Source organism: Protomyctophum bolini (assembly GCF_963924005.1).
Source record: "Protomyctophum bolini genome assembly, chromosome: 21".
Lineage (NCBI taxonomy): Eukaryota > Metazoa > Chordata > Actinopteri > Myctophiformes > Myctophidae > Protomyctophum > Protomyctophum bolini.
Genome location: NC_137882.1, coordinates 22,901,057 through 22,921,470, shown reverse-complemented (window position 1 = coordinate 22,921,470; position 20,414 = coordinate 22,901,057). Strand labels below are relative to the sequence as shown.

The 20,414-nt window shown below is 38.9% G+C and overlaps 1 protein-coding gene across 1 annotated transcript; it reads left to right on the top strand.

Moving 5' to 3' along the window:
* Nucleotides 1–3,520: 3,520 nt before the first annotated feature.
* On the top strand, nucleotides 3,521–7,807 carry LOC308336427 (putative N-acetyltransferase 16; the record flags this gene model as incomplete). The annotated part of the gene is made up of 4 exons (XM_080793790.1): nucleotides 3,521–3,712; nucleotides 5,203–5,312; nucleotides 6,745–6,847; nucleotides 7,241–7,807. 4 exons carry the CDS (start codon nucleotides 3,521–3,523, stop codon nucleotides 7,805–7,807), a joined length of 972 nt encoding a protein of 323 aa, XP_080649916.1.
* Between the last annotated feature and the right edge of the window lie 12,607 nt (nucleotides 7,808–20,414).

Below are 20,414 nucleotides of genomic sequence, written 5' to 3'. Positions count from 1 at the left end.
CCTTCCTTGCGATGCCCCAACGAGGCTGATTTCTGTCCCTTTGAAGTTGATGTGCAAAATCAATTGAACATGTTGGGGAGTGAATTAACTGGTTCGGAGCTTAATTTTTCGAATGGCTGAAAGCATTTTCTATAAAGTATTTACAGTATTTCTGAGAGCATTCCTCTATAGTTCTAGGTAGTTTATGCCATTTAGACCTGAGGACGATTCTACAAATGTCTTCTAAATCATGAGAGTTTTCTGAAAAACCCCATGTTTCTATAATAAGTGGTTCTCAAACTATTTCATGGAGCCCCAGAGTTGTCTGTATTTGGCCGCCGACCCCCATCTGAAAAGATTTGAGTTGAAAACGTTCGCTCTGAAAGAATATAATTATATTCCAAGATTTGCGACACATCTTCACAATTTTCACAATTTTCATCTATCACTAGATATATGGACATACAGTATGATTGTTTTATTGAGTCTGTAAATATGGTCTGTCATATACTCATATTGTATCTTGGATCAGCCGGCCCTGTCCAGCTGGTACAGATTGATCTATATGTAGCCCAGTGGCATATATGCCTACATGTAGTTCTATGTAAATCCACCAGGTGGCACTGTCACTTTAGGAGTGCCATGTTCTGGGGGTCAAGGGTTACACTGAAAAACGTCTTGATTAATAATAAGAAGCAACCTGTGTTTGTGGGGTTTCTTTGAGAAGAGCTTGATGATTGTAAACAAGAGGTGAAAGCTGAACTAGTAACTAGTAACTCAACTTGGTTGAGTTTCTGTGTCTTTGTACTGTCTTGGAAAGGGGTGAAGCTTGGGGGACCAGTGTTTGCTCAGTGTGTGAGTTGGCCGTTCCTCACACTGTTTGTGATAGAGCCACTACCGTATTTTGTTTAGGTTTATTTTTTGTTACAGGCTTGCATGGCTTATTTGCCACACCAACACCAACTTCTTGGGAAATTAAGAACCCCAATATATGTCTGTGTCCTGTGCCCTATTTGCCAGGTTACATATAAGGCTATTATGGGCCATTAGATTGTTTTATTACTGGAAGTATATCAGTTACCTTATCCCTCTTCGCTATACCAACATTTCATTGCATATTCCATAGGATAATGTTAATTAAAATGACTCCTATATCTCTAGACTTTCCATCTACATCCGTCTCCACAACTATTAATAGACTTTCAAAAGCACTTGACTTAATGATCTAATGCACAGCATATTCTGTAAACTTCAGCTGCCTCTTTATATTAACAACAAGTTAGCCACAACACTACTAGCTACTGTCATCCTGTAAAGCATTTCTCTTTTGGATGAACTAAATTAAAACTATTCAAGAGACTGTAACCCAGGTATAGAAAATAGATAAAATGGGCTAAATCACCCTTTACAATAAATATATAAATACAATGGATTAAAATGGGCTAACTCATCCATCGATATGAATAAAATAAATAGTTAAAAAGTCCTCAAGTGACAATGAATGACTTCAGTCATATTCATTCACTACATAAAACTATACATAGAAAATCAGTTCAGACTAATTAGATGAGACACACTGCCCCCAAACTTGTCTGAACAACTATCAACTGTCAATTGAGCCCGTTGCCTGTGTGCAGGGACAGCAGGTAAAACTAGTCTTAATCAATCCGAGAGAGAACAGAGTGAGAACTGCAGTAAAAACAACATCTCCAGCTAAACCCATTCACCCATGTACCCATTCATGCCCGAGGCCGAATCTGGGTACGCCTTCTAGGGCCTGGCCTATAGGTTTCTGAAAACCTTAAAATTCGGATTAATTCTTTTTTATTTTATTGTTATGTTGCTACATGTATAGCAATAGCTGATAAGAAACAGAGTGCGCCGGCATCAAAAGTAGAACAATGTATAGGTTGCACTAGGCGTCAATGGGTTAAGAAAAGCATAGAATATACAACAAAACAGCATTAATGTCTTTAGCTTGTTGTGAGGAGCAACATCGAGTCATCTAAAGCAGTACTGATGTGCTGATTTCATTTGCAAACCTTGGTGAGTGACAGTTTGATGTATTATCTGCTAGGTGGCTAGCTGACATGTAACAGCAGTGCTCTGCTGCTGACTAGTCTGTTTGTTCAATGGAAAATTGGGTAATGCAACTGTAATTTATAGTTTTAGTGTTCAGCAAAAAAACGTTTTTGCACTAGTAATAGTATAATAACTAGTATAATACACAAGTGTATTATAATTTCATTTGGTAAAATGTGCTCTCAATCAATGCCACTCATTTTTATTTGTAGTGTTTCACTCACAATTGCTGGACCCTGTTTTGTTTGAACTACTGTTGAATTGTAATTGTTATATATTGTGAATTTGAAAGGTTTAATGTATTTATTTCCAATACGTATTTGAAATGAAACCTTGTAGCATTGTGTTTATGTTTTAGATAATACAGAGATGCATCTGGCCTTGCATTATGCATGGCGGTTTTTTATTTATTTTTTATTCATCTGTTCTGATTCAGCTTGACTCTGGTCGAGGATGGCAAGCTACCCGTGATTGGAAGAACCCAGACCGACCGTGTTGAATTCTCCTTGGGACAGACCCAGAGCCGTAGCTCTTGTTTTCCCCCAGTGTGGTAGGAAATTGTCACACATACACTGCCCTGCAAGAAGCAGTGCAGTGATACACACAGACTACACACACACTTGAACTGGACATTGTCACATGCATACATATAACCACAGCCTCTGCCCTGTTATTAAGATTGACACACAACAGCTCTCTGCCCTGCAAGGAGCAGTGCAGTCTGTAACAGTAGACACTCACACTAAAGTGTAGGCACTTTGTGTCTTTTGGACTTTTTCATTGCCACTTAGTGGTGAATGGGTTTGTTGAAAATTGTGTTCCGTAAATTGTCATTGAAAACTAATACTGAACTGGTTTAAATACTGCAACTAAATTGCATAAGGTATTCATCAGTCAGAGTAGTTGGGTGCACACAGATTTAAAAACCCACAGATTTGAAAATTTTAAAACCCTCAGATTGAAAATCTTAAGAGGTTTTTGTATTGATACCAAGGAACCTATCTAATTAATGTTCATTGTCTATCGTCTTATTTGTGCACATTTGTGCACATGTTCAGGTTAATTTATTTGTCCCCGAAGGGCGATTTGGTGTACAGCAAAGCATAACAGGCAGACGCATGAATCACATAAAATACAGTAAAAAAAAAAAGATAATTTATACCCGTTACTTTTGGCCCCTGGAGCTTTAGGCAAAGGACGGAAGCAGTCTGTACTCAGAGCTGAGGGGGTGAGAGTTGTCCGTACTAATGGACTTGGATTTCTTAAGCGTTTTAAAGACATGATCCAGGCTACTAAAATTACTCTGGCTATCTTTGAGGCTGTAGTTAACGAACCCAACTTCTAACCCTTTATTGTAATTTGGTAACTGTTCTACACTGCCTTTACGACACAGGTTACACTATGACTAAAACTAGCTGTCAAAATCAACACTGGTATCCACACACACACAAGGCTCGGCATGGAGAGGAAGTGCGTGGGCGACTGTGAGGGTCTGACGTTCTGGTTGGCCCAGCCTGAGGACTACCAGGAGGTCATGTCCATGTCTGAAGGCATCTATGAAGGCGACGATTACCTGCCACACCGCTACCATGAGTGGCTGGAGGAGCCAGAGAGGACGGTTCTACTGGGACGCAGCAGCCAGGGGAAACTGGTGAGGACACATTCTGACACAAAGTCACTCACTGGACCTAGCCCCGCATAGCTCTGGTCCATAGCTCTAATGCACATTACGGCTCATTCATAGTCTGGATATTCGGTGGTGAGGTGACCACCGGAGCTGAAATAATGTTGAGCGGTGGTGAGTAAAAACAGAGAGAAACCCAGACTATGAATGAGCCTTTAGGAGCTATGGACCAGAGCTATACTAAGCCTCGCATAGAACCAGGGAGGACAGTTCTACTGGCACGCAGCAACCAGGGGAAATTGGTGAGGACACATTGACACAAAGGCCCCTTTTCCACAGGTTGGGAACCGGTTCAGTTCAGAACCAGCCAGACCCAGATCAATAAGTAAATGAATATATTATAACCCTTCCACAATAGTAGCGATTTCAAAGCCAACTGAAAAGAATGGAGTGTGGGCTGTTTTGCCACTTTCTTCAACCATGGTGTTTTTAACTCTCAAAAACAATTCTGCAAGCACATCTGGATGCTGCCTTGGTACAACCAGATGCCATTTTCTTTGCAATATCAGAGTCTGGAAAGTGGAAACATGACTGATGAGAGCTCGTTGCCACAGTCTTCTGATCTGTATGACTGCAGTGTTGCAGTGGTTCCCAAAGTAGCTCATAACATTTCTATGGTGGATTTTCATGAAACAAAAACTTTGCAGCTAGAAAGAGAATAATTCAAGCCAGAAAGTAGTTTTTTGCCACTCAGTGGGCGTTCCCGCATAACTAACAGGTACGATGATGTCACACGCATACCCTCTATTGAGTGACAGGCTGACAGCCCTGGCCGACAGCCTGTCACTCAAGATGGTAGGCAGCCAGGGCTGCACTACCTTTACACCTGGGAAAAACTGAATCCATTCTTTTTGGATCAAGCAGTAATCTCAGCAAGGCAGATGGCTTCTTGATTAGAGTGGGTGACAGTATTGGCAAATCTTTCCGGTGATAAAATGGCCACCAACTTATAATAAAAAAAACTAAATCAACCAAAGAACAAGATTCCTTTATTTACAGGATCTCCTCACTGGTCGACAAAAACACATTGAAGACGCAGGAGCCCTCATACAAAGGTTCTTCGACTATGTGTAACCTGGTGGGCAAGGAATTTACTCTTAGTGATTCAAAATGTATGACTACACCACCTTGATATGATGTTGGTATCAAGGAAATACAATCAATGACCTCTGTAAAATACGCACAAGTTAACCAATGAGAGTTGAGACATGAGTTTCCACCATGACAGTAGGCCTAAGGGTCCATTTGGTTTAATTTTATGCTCTTAAGAGTTTGAAGATCTTTAAGGGTCCATTTGGTTACCAACTCTACATTTAGCTGGAATCCCCTCAAGGACCACTGGTGGTCCCCAGACCACTGGTTGAATGTAGATAGATTAGAAAACAAAAACAAAAAGTCAATTCAAATCTGAACTGGACTCTTTTCTCTCTCACACATGTTTTCTCTTCCTCCACTAGGTGGCACTAGAGTCAAGCATGGTGGTCGATGAGGGGACCACAGTGGTGGTGGAGGGTCTGAGGGTGTGCGCCTCAGCCAGGGGTCGCGGTGTGGCTGGCATCATACAGAGGTACACATCTAGATACAGGGGTCACGGTGTGGCTGGCATCATACAGAGGTACACATCTAGATACAGGGGTCACGGTGTGGCTGGCATCATACAGAGGTACACATCTACATACAGGGGTCACGGTGTGGCTGGCATCATACAGGGTGACTGTAAGCAGACCTAGGATTCCATGCGCGGACAAAAGAAGCTGTCTGCCGGGGTCTCTTCCGGGTTTTTAGACAGCTGGTGGATGGAAATGAAGCTGCACCCACGCGGCAGATTAGCCCTTCGGCCAGATTCCCGGAAAAGCTTGCCCCAGCGGCATGCTGACATGATATATTTTACCCATTATCCCGAAAACGTATTTGTCATGTATTACTATTTTGAAAAACATTTTAAAATAGTTCAAATCTTTTCAAGATAGTAAAATATGGCAAATAAGTTTAGGGATAAAGGGTAAGGCGCGCCCACGATAGGGCCCCATGTTCTTTCATTAATGGAAACCAATAGCAGCCCTGCAGCATCTGTTTAAACTAAGCCTGGCGTTTAACCTGGCGTCGCTAGTATTTTGGGCACGTCATTGTTGTCCAAAATGTTCAGAAACAGTGAAAATAGTTGATCTACAAGCTATGTTGTGAGCCTGTAGATTGGCTATTTGCACTATTTTTGTACAACGCCTCCATACAACAAAGTATAAAATAGGGATTAACTGATATGGGAGACTTTAAAAACATACCTGTATAGGCTACACCAGGGGTGCCCAAATGGTAGATTGTGATCTACCAGTAAATCACAAAGGCATGCCCCTAAAGAATATTACATTTTTGGCAACTACCACTTGAATTGAGGTGACTCGATTGACATCAAAAAGGGCCTGATCAGCTCAAACCCACAATGAAATATGTTGTTGTCAAGAGTTGCTGTCCACAAATGTCAGTAGCATTACAAAGTAAAACAAAAAACAAACAAAAAACTATTTTCAGCAATGGTATAATATGTTTTTCGGTAGTAGATCTTGTTGAGCTGGTCATTTTGATGGTTTTCTTTTAGTTTTAAACAAGAAATGATCACATAGTCTCTGTAGACAAGCACAGCTCAAGATCCACTTCTACACTCTTGCTTTTAGTTGATCTTTTACATTTTTTTCACGCCTTGCTTTTCTTTTCTTTCTTTCTCCATTGCTCTGTAAAGCACTTTGAGCTGCATTTCATGTCATGAAAGGTGCTATACAAATAAAGTTTTATTATTATTATTATTATTGTAGTGATATTTTTCAGGTTGGTTTCTTTATGTAGTAACAAACGCTCCTCTCAACCTCTCAATAACGTTATGTTATTGAAGGTCTCATGTCATGCCTGACGTGTAATAATTGCCTATTTGATAATTTAATTGTTATCCACACTGATGCTTGATAGTAGGCTACAAGAGTTAACACCTTGTACTTAACCTGTAGGTTTGCTGACAGTTATATCCGACAGCTCTATCCGACCATAAAGATGAAGAGATTGACCAAGGAAAATGTCCAACTGGTCAAGTACAGCTTGCTGGCACGACGGGTCAGTGTGTGCGTGTGTGCATGCATACACATAGGCCTACAGTGAATGCACAATTGCATAATGCATACAAACATAATTACATACATACATACCTTCATATAATATACAATAATTATTATACTGTATATAGTTTGTGTACCATACATTGCTATCCCTAATGGTAGACTTAAGCCCAAACCACACCAGTTGCAACTCCTTAATTGCAACAAAACCGTTTTAAGGTCAACCACACCAATGCAACTCCTTGCAACTGAAGGAGTTCCATTGCTGTAGTTGACCTTAGAACGGTTTTGTTGCAAGGAGTTGCAACTGGTGTGGTTTGGGCTCATTAAGGCAATCCTCCTGTTCTCCAGATCGTTTCTGCTCATTCCCATCTTTCCTTCTGTCTTACAGGCTGTCCTTTCTTTAGTTGTTGAAGCAGAATGTTTCAACAGCTTCCTCTCCCACTTGAAGAACAAGTTATGTTCTGCGGGGTCCGTCCTCGAAATGGTTCCCCTGGAAAAAGAGCAGGTGAGAGATGTTCTCCTTGACCCCAAACTCCACTCCAGGGTCCAGCTACCCGGCGCGGCCATCATTCAAAACTGGCAGCCGCTGCGACCAGTCGAAGGCAACCTGGAGATCCTGGCCAGGCGGAATCTCACATGGTTGGCTGACAGCGAGGAAGCTCCTGTTTTTCTCAGTTTCTACACGCCTCCGCACCCTGTCCCGTATAATGGAGGGTCGATGCGGCTGAACATTGACATGTTTGGGACAGACCACGTCCTGGCTCAGCGCGCACTGGTGGGCCTCCTCGAGAGGGTGTCTGAGAAGGGGGAGCTGAAGGGGACAGTGGTAGTTTATGTTCACATGGCCTTGTCACTGTGGGAGACGCTGCAGGGTTTCTGCGAGGGCCACACAGGGGTGACGAGGAACAGGGACTATAGGGAACAATTGTTCATGGAGAAAGAATTTGAGGGATGAATGAAGGGAGGTGTTGAATGTGCCTTCAAAAGTGACCATTATCGGCAATGCAGATTATTTTTATCATCTTTAACGGATTAAGACTTAGTTGGAACGCATCTGTGTCACCTTACCATCAAATTACCATTTCCAGAATTTCCATTTCCGCAATTTCCGCAATTACCATTTCCGCAATTCCGCAATTTGACAAAAACGATGGGTTATAGCCCATTTTTTTTGAAATTTTGAAAAAAAAAAGTTAGCCTCGTTTCTCATCATTTTGGACTGTGGGCTATAGTCCATATCGTACGGCATACTATGGCACGCCGTTTTTCATCATTTTTGAGGATTTGAAAAAAATGAAAAATGAAAAAAACGGTGGGTTATAGCCCATGTTTTTTGAAATTTTGAAAAAAAAAGTTAGCCTCGTTTCTCATCATTTTGGACCGTGGGCTATAGCCCATATCGTACGGCATACTATGGCACGCCGTTTTTCATCATTTTTGAGGATTTGAAAAAAATGAAAAATGAAAAAAACAGTGGGTTATAGCCCATGTTTTTTTAAATTTTGAAAAAAAAAGTTAGCCTCGTTTCTCATCATTTTGGACCGTGGGCTATAGCCCATATCGTACGGCATACTATGGCACGCCGTTTTTCATCATTTTTGAGGATTTGAAAAAAAATAAAAATGAAAAAAACAGTGGGTTATAGCCCATGTTTTTTGAAATTTTGAAAAAAAAAGTTAGCCTCGTTTCTCATCATTTTGGACCGTGGGCTATAGCCCATATCGTACGGCATACTATGGCACGCCGTTTTTCATCATTTTTGAGGATTTGAAAAAAATGAAAAATGAAAAAAACGGTGGGTTATAGCCCATGTTTTTTGAAATTTTGAAAAAAAAAGTTAGCCTCGTTTCTCATCATTTTGGACCGTGGGCTATAGCCCATATCGTACGGCATACTATGGCACGCCGTTTTTCATCATTTTTGAGGATTTGAAAAAAATGAAAAATGAAAAAAACGGTGGGTTATAGCCCATGTTTTTTGAAATTTTGAAAAAAAAAGTTAGCCTCGTTTCTCATCATTTTGGACCGTGGGCTATAGCCCATATCGTACGGCATACTATGGCACGCCGTTTTTCATCATTTTTGAGGATTTGAAAAAAATGAAAAATGAAAAAAACGGTGGGTTATAGCCCATGTTTTTTGAAATTTTGAAAAAAAAAGTTAGCCTCGTTTCTCATCATTTTGGACCGTGGGCTATAGCCCATATCGTACGGCATACTATGGCACGCCGTTTTTCATCATTTTTGAGGATTTGAAAAAAATGAAAATGAAAAAAACGGTGGGTTATAGCCCATGTTTTTTGAAATTTTGAAAAAAAAAGTTAGCCTCGTTTCTCATCATTTTGGACCGTGGGCTATAGCCCATATCGTACGGCATACTATGGCACGCCGTTTTTCATCATTTTTGAGGATTTGAAAAAAATGAAAAATGAAAAAAACAGTGGGATGTTTGAAATTTTGAAAAAAAAAGTTAGCCTCGTTTCTCATCATTTTGGACCGTGGGCTATAGCCCATATCGTACGGCATACTATGGCACGCCGTTTTTCATCATTTTTGAGGATTTGAAAAAAATGAAAAATGAAAAAAACGGTGGGTAATAGCCCATGTTTTTTGAAATTTTGGAAAAAAAAGTTAGCCTCGTTTCTCATCATTTTGGACCGTGGGCTATAGCCCATATCGTACGGCATACTATGGCACGGCGTTTTTCATCATTTTTGAGGATTTGAAAAAAATGAAAAATGAAAAAAACAGTGGGTTATAGCCCATGTTTTTTGAAATTTTGAAAAAAAAAGTTAGCCTCGTTTCTCATCATTTTGGACCGTGGGCTATAGCCCATATCGTACGGCATACTATGGCACGCCGTTTTTCATCATTTTTGAGGATTTGAAAAAAAATAAAAATGAAAAAAACAGTGGGTTATAGCCCATGTTTTTTGAAATTTTGAAAAAAAAAGTTAGCCTCGTTTCTCATCATTTTGGACCGTGGGCTATAGCCCATATCGTACGGCATACTATGGCACGCCGTTTTTCATCATTTTTGAGGATTTGAAAAAAATGAAAAATGAAAAAAACGGTGGGTTATAGCCCATGTTTTTTGAAATTTTGAAAAAAAAAGTTAGCCTCGTTTCTCATCATTTTGTACCGTGGGCTATAGCCCATATCGTACGGCATACTATGGCACGCCGTTTTTCATCATTTTTGAGGATTTGAAAAAAATTAAAAATTAAAAAAACAGTGGGTTATAGCCCATGTTTTTTGAAATTTTGAAAAAAAAAGTTAGCCTCGTTTCTCATCATTTTGGACCGTGGGCTATAGCCCATATTGTACGGCATACTATGGCACGCCGTTTTTCATCATTTTTGAGGATTTGAAAAAAATGAAAAAAACGATGGGTTATAGCCCATGTTTTTTGAAATTTTGAAAAAGAAAGTTAGCCTCGTTTCTCATCATTTTGGACCATGGGCTATAGCCTATATCGTACGGCATACTATAGCGCGCCGTTTTTCATCATTTTTGATGATTTGACAAAAATGAAAAAATGAAAAAAACGATGGGTTATAGCCCATGTTTTTTGAAATTTTGAAAAAAAAAGTTAGCCTCGTTTCTCATCATTTTGGACCATGGGCTATAGCCCATATCGTACGGCATACTATAGCGCGCCGTTTTTCATCATTTTTGATGATTTGACAAAAATGAAAAAATGAAAAAAACGATGGGTTATAGCCCATGTTTTTTGAAATTTTGAAAAAAAAAGTTAGCCTCGTTTCTCATCATTTTGGACCATGGGCTATAGCCTATATCGTACGGCATACTATAGCGCGCCGTTTTTCATCATTTTTGATGATTTGACAAAAATGAAAAAATTAAAAAAACGGTGGGTTATAGCCCATGTTTTTTTAAATTTTGAAAAAAAAGGTTAGCCTCGTTTCTCATAATTTTGGACCGTGGGCTATAGCCCATATCGTACGGCATACTATGGCATGCCGTTTTTCATCATTTTTGAGGATTTAAAAAAAATGAAAAATGAAAAAAACAGTGGGTTATAGCCCATGTTTATTGAAATTTTGAAAAAAAAAATTAGCCTCGTTTCTCATCATTTTGGACCGTGGGCTATAGCCCATATCGTACGGCATACTATGGCACGCCGTTTTTCATCATTTTTGAGGATTTGAAAAAAATGAAAAATGAAAAAAACGGTGGGTTATAGCCCATGTTTTTTGAAATTTTGAAAAAAAAAGTTAGCCTCGTTTCTCATCATTTTGGACCGTGGGCTATAGCCCATATCGTACGGCATACTATGGCACGCCGTTTTTCATCATTTTTGAGGATTTGAAAAAAATGACAAATGAAAAAAACAGTGGGTTATAGCCCATGTTTTTTGAAATTTTGAAAAAAAAAGTTAGCCTCGTTTCTCATCATTTTGGACCGTGGGCTATAGCCCATATCGTACGGCATACTATGGCACGCCGTTTTTCATCATTTTTGAGGATTTGAAAAAAATTAAAAATGAAAAAAACAGTGGGTTATAGCCCATGTTTTTTGAAATTTTGGAAAAAAAAGTTAGCCTCGTTTCTCATCATTTTGGACCGTGGGCTATAGCCCATATCGTACGGCATACTATGGCACGCCGTTTTTCATCATTTTTGAGGATTTGAAAAAAATTAAAAATTAAAAAAACAGTGGGTTATAGCCCATGTTTTTTGAAATTTTGAAAAAAAAAGTTAGCCTCGTTTCTCATCATTTTGGACCGTGGGCTATAGCCCATATCGTACGGCATACTATGGCACGCCGTTTTTCATCATTTTTGAGGATTTGAAAAAAATGAAAAAAACGATGGGTTATAGCCCATGTTTTTTGAAATTTTGAAAAAAAAAGTTAGCCTCGTTTCTCATCATTTTGGACCATGGGCTATAGCCTATATCGTACGGCATACTATAGCGCGCCGTTTTTCATCATTTTTGATGATTTGACAAAAATGAAAAAATAAAAAAAACGATGGGTTATAGCCCATGTTTTTTGAAATTTTGGAAAAAAAAGTTAGCCTCGTTTCTCATCATTTTGGACCATGGGCTATAGCCTATATCGTACGGCATACTATAGCGTGCCGTTTTTCATCATTTTTGATGATTTGACAAAAATGAAAAAAACGATGAGTTATAGCCCATGTTTTTTGAAATTTTGGGTAAAAAAGTTAGCCTCGTTTCTCATCATTTTGGACCATGGGCTATAGCCCATATCGTACGGCATACTATAGCGCGCCGTTTTTCATCATTTTTGATGATTTGACAAAAATTAAAAAATTAAAAAAACGATGGGTTATAGCCCATGTTTTTTGAAATTTTGAAAAAAAAAGTTAGCCTCGTTTCTCATCATTTTGGACCATGGGCTATAGCCTATATCGCACGGCATACTATAGCGCGCCGTTTTTCATCATTTTTGATGATTTGACAAAAATGAAAAAATGAAAAAAAACGATGGGTTATAGCCCATGTTTTTTGAAATTTTGAAAAAAAAAGTTAGCCTCGTTTCTCATCATTTTGGACCATGGGCTATAGCCTATATCGTACGGCATACTATAGCGCGCCGTTTTTCATCATTTTTGATGATTTGACAAAAATGAAAAAATGAAAAAAACGATGGGTTATAGCCCATGTTTTTTGAAATTTTGGTTAAAAAAAGTTAGCCTCGTTTCTCATCATTTTGGACCATGGGCTATAGCCTATATCGTACGGCATACTATAGCGCGCCGTTTTTCATCATTTTTGATGATTTGACAAAAATGAAAAAATGAAAAAAACGATGGGTTATAGCCCATGTTTTTTGAAATTTTGAAAAAAAAAGTTAGCCTCGTTTCTCATCATTTTGGACCATGGGCTATAGCCTATATCGTACGGCATACTATAGCGCGCCGTTTTTCATCATTTTTGATGATTTGACAAAAATGAAAAAATGAAAAAAACGATGGGTTATAGCCCATGTTTTTTGAAATTTTGAAAAAAAAAGTTAGCCTCGTTTCTCATCATTTTGGACCATGGGCTATAGCCTATATCGTACGGCATACTATAGCGCGCCGTTTTTCATCATTTTTGATGATTTGACAAAAATGAAAAAATGAAAAAAACGATGGGTTATAGCCCATGTTTTTTGAAATTTTGGAAAAAAAAGTTAGCCTCGTTTCTCATCATTTTGGACCATGGGCTATAGCCTATATCGTACGGCATACTATAGCGTGCCGTTTTTCATCATTTTTGATGATTTGACAAAAATGAAAAAAACGATGGGTTATAGCCCATGTTTTTTGAAATTTTGGGAAAAAAAGTTAGCCTCGTTTCTCATCATTTTGGACCATGGGCTATAGCCTATATCGTACGGCATACTATAGCGCGCCGTTTTTCATCATTTTTGATGATTTGACAAAAATGAAAAAATGAAAAAAACGATGGGTTATAGCCCATGTTTTTTGAAATTTTGAAAAAAAAAGTTAGCCTCGTTTCTCATCATTTTGGACCATGGGCTATAGCCTATATCGTACGGCATACTATAGCGCGCCGTTTTTCATCATTTTTGATGATTTGACAAAAATGAAAAAATGAAAAAAACGATGGGTTATAGCCCATGTTTTTTGAAATTTTGAAAAAAAAAGTTAGCCTCGTTTCTCATCATTTTGGACCATGGGCTATAGCCTATATCGTACGGCATACTATAGCGCGCCGTTTTTCATCATTTTTGATGATTTGACAAAAATGAAAAAATAAAAAAAACGATGGGTTATATCCCATGTTTTTTGAAATTTTGAAAAAAAAAGTTAGCCTCGTTTCTCATCATTTTGGACCATGGGCTATAGCCTATATCGTACGGCATACTATAGCGCGCCGTTTTTCATCATTTTTGATGATTTGACAAAAATGAAAAAATGAAAAAAACGATGGGTTATAGCCCATGTTTTTTGAAATTTTGGAAAAAAAAGTTAGCCTCGTTTCTCATCATTTTGGACCATGGGCTATAGCCTATATCGTACGGCATACTATAGCGTGCCGTTTTTCATCATTTTTGATGATTTGACAAAAATGAAAAAAACGATGGGTTATAGCCCATGTTTTTTGAAATTTTGGGAAAAAAAGTTAGCCTCGTTTCTCTTTATTTTGGACCATGGGCTATAGCCTATATCGTACGGCATACTATAGCGCGCTGTTTTTCATCATTTTTGATGATTTGACAAAAATTAAAAAATTAAAAAAACGATGGGTTATAGCCCATGTTTTTTGAAATTTTGAAAAAAAAAGTTAGCCTCGTTTCTCATCATTTTGGACCATGGGCTATAGCCTATATCGTACGGCATACTATAGCGCGCCGTTTTTCATCATTTTTGATGATTTGACAAAAATGAAAAAATGACAAAAACGATGGGTTATAGCCCATGTTATTTGAAAAAAAAAGTTAGCCTCGTTTCTCATCATTTTGGACCGTGGGCTATAGCCCATATCGTACGGCATACTATAGCGCGCAGTTTTTCATCATTTTTGAGGATTTGAAAAAAATGACGAAATGACAAAAACGATGGGTTATAGCCCATGTTTTTTGAAATGTTGAAAAAAAAAGTTAGCCTCGTTTCTCATCATTTTAGACCGTGGTCTATAGCCCATATCGTACGCAGTGTTGGGGAAGTTACTTTTAAAAAGTAAGGCGTTATAGTTATCGTTACTTATCTAAAAAAGTAATTTGTTACTTTACTTTACATGAAATTATGAAAGTAACTACTTTACTTTACTTTACTTTACTTTACTTTAGAAAATAATAATATAAAAAACGGCCGAAACCGAATATAGGAACTTTTTTTTTTAAGCTAGATCTATAAAGAATAGGGTTGGGAGACTTGGGACTTCATTAAAAAACATCTAATTAATTGGAGGCTTTGTGATGAATTCATCTCAATTAATCACATTTTAATCGCATATCAATAGGCATATTTGACCTGAGCAGTGAGCTTTTTTTCTACATAAGCATAGGCAATAAAACAAGTAGTAATAATTATAGTGATAATATTATCATTCATTGTTAAAGCTCCAAATGATATTCCCATTCGTCTTTGTGTCTGCCCGTGTGCTCGCAGCAGCGAGTGTGAGGGGTTGGGGAACGGGGTTGTATATAGTGAAACTAACGTTAGCTCCCATGCTAGCTAATGGCTTCCCTCGTCAACAGAACACCACCACAGATCGGGTGGAAGCTGCTGATATCACGTTGCTTGTGCCCGTGGATGGGAAATAAGATTTAAAAGGCTATGGAAGCGTGGATGAAAGGCAAAGCACAGATGTGTGCAAAGTTTTGTCGGAAATGCCTGTGCATTCCGTCTGCTGCAGTGCGTGTGTGTTCTGTCAACTTTTGTGTTGACTGGCTGAATGCATAGTAAAGAGCGTCATCATAAGCATGCGCCCTTCCTGCGCTGGAAGTAGCAGATCTACAAGGTATCTACCCGTCGCAATGCACAGCACGTTGGGCTTGTACTTCTGTGTGTCTCCCGCAGTTTAGTTGAATTATATCGATTCACAACTTTATTTCCCCCCTTCACTTCAGCAGCACAGAGACGCCTGTATGATGATAGACTCACGGAGCTGCATGGCCAGACTTTTTTCTCTGATCACATAAGTTGACATAACGCCATAACGCGGGTAGCGCTCGCACAATAACTATAGCGCCGTTATGGAATGGGGAAATGTAAAGCGTTAGGTTACAAGTTACTGCAAATAGTAGTTACGTTATGTAACGTAACGCATGTAAGGGCGTTAGTCACAACACTGATCGTACGGCATACTATAGCGCGCAGTTTTTCATCATTTTTGAAGATTTGAAAAAAATGACGAAATGACAAAAACGATGGGTTATAGCCCATGTTTTTTGAAATTTTGAAAAAAAAAGTTATCCTCGTTTCTCATCATTTTGGACCGTGGGCTATAGCCTATATCGTACGGCATACTATAGCGCGCCGTTTTTCATCATTTTTGATGATTTGACAAAAATGACGAAATGACAAAAACGATGGGTTATAGCCCATGTTTTTTGAAATGTTGAAAAAAAAAGTTAGCCTCGTTTCTCATCATTTTGGACCGTGGGCTATAGCCCATATCGTACGGCATACTATAGCGCGCAGTTTTTCATCATTTTTGAAGATTTGAAAAAAATGACGAAATGACAAAAACGATGGGTTATAGCCCATGTTTTTTGAAATTTTGAAAAAAAAAGTTATCCTCGTTTCTCATCATTTTGGACCATGGGCTATAGCCTATATCGTACGGCATACTATAGCGCGCCGTTTTTCATCATTTTTGATGATTTGACAAAAATGAAAAAATGACAAAAACGATGGGTTATAGCCCATGTTTTTTGAAATTTTGAAAAAAAAAAGTTAGCCTCGTTTCTCATCATTTTGGACTGTGGGCTATAGCCCATATCGTACGGCATACTATAGCGCGCAGTTTTTCATCATTTTTGAGGATTTGAAAAAAATGACAAAATGACAAAAACGATGGGTTATAGCCCATGTTTTTTGAAATTTTGAAAAAAAAAGTTATCCTCGTTTCTCATCATTTTGGACCATGGGCTATAGCCTATATCGTACGGCATACTATAGCGCGCCGTTTTTCATCATTTTTGATGATTTGACAAAAATGAAAAAATGACAAAAACGATGGGTTATAGCCCATGTTTTTTGAAATTTTGAAAAAAAAAGTTAGCCTCGTTTCTCATCATTTTGGACCGTGGGCTATAGCCCATATCGTACGGCATACTATAGCGCGCAGTTTTTCATCATTTTTGAAGATTTGAAAAAAATGACGAAATGACAAAAACGATGGGTTTAACATAACTAATTAGCAATCTTGTTGTTTTTTCCCCAGGCAAACCAGCTATGGAAACAGATTGCAAGCTGCTGTGCAGACTGTACATTGGATGGAGATGAATCACGATGGCATTTTCATTGATAGAAAATTACTCTGTTCTTAATGATATTAAAAACGATGACCAGTGACCACAGCCCCTTCTTTCTATACTGTAAATAGTTTTTCCTTTTTCTAACCCTATATCTGTACCCATGCTATACAAACCAATAATCAATGAATCAGGTACAACTGTTGAGCAGGTGTCAGAATGAGCTATATCTAGCTGAATTACATTCTGCATGGTGGGCTACCAACATGAGACAAAACTACAATATATTTATTTCATCATAACCACAGCAATGTTATATTTACGTTGCATCTCTACAGCTTAAATCAAATGGAAAGTAGTTTCCAAAGTGGGTTATGGGCTAAATGATAGTTTGTACACTCAGAGTTAATTAACATTCATATAACAATATAAATTGGGGGTCCTAGAGACAGAAATGCCATCAAAGTTTGGGGACCACTGGCCTGCAGTGAGCTTGCAGATCAGCTATTTTCTGAGAACAGGTTGTATATCAATATCTACAAGGGACGTTCAATATTTAGGGACGTTCCAATTCCTAGGGGGATGATTTATCTCCCTACCCCTTGACACTCATTATGTAGGGACAAGGGGCAAGGGCTGAGGGGTAGGGTTAAAAAACGAATTGGGATTGGGCCTAAATGTTCAAATCCCACTCTTCCTAAAGTTTAATGCTAGTTGAGCTTCATTTACTGCTATTCTAGCAGTGGCTCACAGCCTCAGCCTCAGCCTGACTACCTCAAAACTCTAATTGTCGTAGTGGTTAAGATGTTGGCTTTCCACGTGGGAGACCAGGGTTCGATTCCCGGCTGTTACACTGTCATACAAAAGAAGACCTCAACAGCGCTAAGAAACATCTGATTAATATAATGCTGTGTTATTTAAACTTTACTAACTGAAGGCTAACGAACAAAAGATCACTTCAAAATTACCAGGAAACTTTGCCTGAGAGTGTCTGACTGATGGTGCAGTGGTCTAATCATCAGGCTTTCAGTACAGACATTCCATGTTGGCCGGTTCAAGTCCCATGTCATGACATCAAGGTGCTGGAGGACCATCGGGAGTTCCTCCTACAACTCAATGCTGCAGTAATTTGAACTTTTCAAGGCTTGAATAAAAAATAAAAACTCAAAAGCACCAGGAGACATCTGCTGAATGCCCCAAGGTGCCTTGGCTCAATGGTGTAGAGCGCTTGACCCGTTGCCTCTGCTTCAGACAGTTAGCCGGTTCAAGTCCCATGTCATGACATCAAGGTGCTGGGAAGGACCATCGGGAGACGGTGCTCTCTCCCCCTGTTTCCTGAAAAGTAACGGTTGGGGGTTATGTCTGAAAGAACTCTGTCCAGCTAACCTTTTGAACTATAGTATGTCGTTTTTTTAATCATTTTCACATTTGTTTTTTAAATCGTTGCGAAAACCATGAACTATAGTTCATTGCGGAAATTGCGGAGATTGCGGAAATTGCGGAAATGTTAATTGCGGAAATTGCGGAATTGTGGAAATGGAAATTGCTAAATTGCGGAAATTGCGGAAATGATAATTGCGGAAATTGCGGAAATGGAAATTGCGAAATTGCGGAAATTGCGGAAATGGTAATTGCGGAAATTGCGGAATTGCGGAAATGTTAATTGCGGAAATTGCGGAATTGTGGAAATGGAAATTGCTAAATTGCGGAAATTGCGGAAATGGTAATTGCGGAAATTGCGAAATTGCGGAAATTGCGGTAGTTTTTCATTGTCAAAATTCAAGAAAATGACATTGCCATTGTCCACGATTATAATCGGGCCCCAGTATGCAAAAACACAGACTATTCTGTCAGATGATGGGCCAAAATGCATTGCTATTTTATTTTTAAACGTTTGACCTAATTCTTATCTGTAAAATTTTAGGTGGACAGGGTTCTTTCAGACATAACCCCCAACCGTTACTTTTCAGGAAACAGGGGGAGAGAGCACCGTCTCCCGATGGTCCTTCCCAGCACCTTGATGTCATGACATGGGACTTGAACCGGCCAACCGTCTGAAGCAGAGGCAACGGGTCAAGCGCTCTACACCATTGAGCCAAGGCACCTTGGGGCATTCAGCAGATGTCTCCTGGTGCTTTTGAGTTTTTATTTTTTATTCAAGCCTTGAAAAGTTCAAATTACTGCAGCATTGAGTTGTAGGAGGAACTCCCGATGGTCCTCCAGCACCTTGATGTCATGACATGGGACTTGAACCGGCCAACATGGAATGTCTGTACTGAAAGCCTGATGATTAGACCACTGCACCATCAGTCAGACACTCTCAGGCAAAGTTTCCTGGTAATTTTGAAGTGATCTTTTGTTCGTTAGCCTTCAGTTAGTAAAGTTTAAATAACACAGCATTATATTAATCAGATGTTTCTTAGCGCTGTTGAGGTCTTCTTTTGTATGACAGTGTAACAGCCGGGAATCGAACCCTGGTCTCCCACGTGGAAAGCCAACATCTTAACCACTACGACAATTAGAGTTTTGAGGTAGTCAGGCTGAGGCTGAGGCTGTGAGCCACTGCTAGAATAGCAGTAAATGAAGCTCAATAACTAGCATTAAACTTTAGGAAGAGTGGGATTTGAACATTTAGGCCCAATCCCAATTCGTTTTTTAACCCTACCCCTCAGCCCTTGCCCCTTGTCCCTACATAATGAGTGTCAAGGGGTAGGGAGATAAATCATCCCCCTAGGAATTGGAACGTCCCTAAATATTGAACGTCCCTTGTAGATATTGATATACAACCTGTTCTCAGAAAATAGCTGATCTGCAAGCTCACTGCAGGCCAGTGGTCCCCAAACTTTGATGGCATTTCTGTCTCTAGGACCCCCAATTTATATTGTTATATGAATGTTAATTAACTCTGAGTGTACAAACTATCATTTAGCCCATAACCCACTTTGGAAACTACTTTCCATTTGATTTAAGCTGTAGAGATATAACATTGCTGTGGTTATGATGAAATAAATATATTGTAGTTTTGTCTCATGTTGGTAGCCCACCATGCAGAATGTAATTCAGCTAGATATAGCTCATTCTGACACCTGCTCAACAGTTGTACCTGATTCATTGATTATTGGTTTGTATAGCATGGGTACAGATATAGAGTTAGAAAAAGGAAAAACTATTTACAGTATAGAAAGAAGGGGCTGTGGTCACTGGTCATCGTTTTTAATATCATTAAGAACAGAGTAATTTTCTATCAATGAAAATGCCATCGTGATTCATCTCCATCCAATGTACAGTCTGCACAGCAGCTTGCAATCTGTTTCCATAGCTGGTTTGCCTGGGGAAAAAACAACAAGATTGCTAATTAGTTATGTTAAACCCATCGTTTTTGTCATTTCGTCATTTTTTTCAAATCTTCAAAAATGATGAAAAACTGCGCGCTATAGTATGCCGTACGATATGGGCTATAGCCCACGGTTCAAAATGATGAGAAACGAGGCTAACTTTTTTTTTCAAAATTTCAAAAAACATGGGCTATAACCCATCGTTTTTGTCATTTTTTCATTTTTGTCAAATCATCAAAAATGATGAAAAACGGCGCGCTATAGTATGCCGTACGATATAGGCTATAGCCCATGGTCCAAAATGATGAG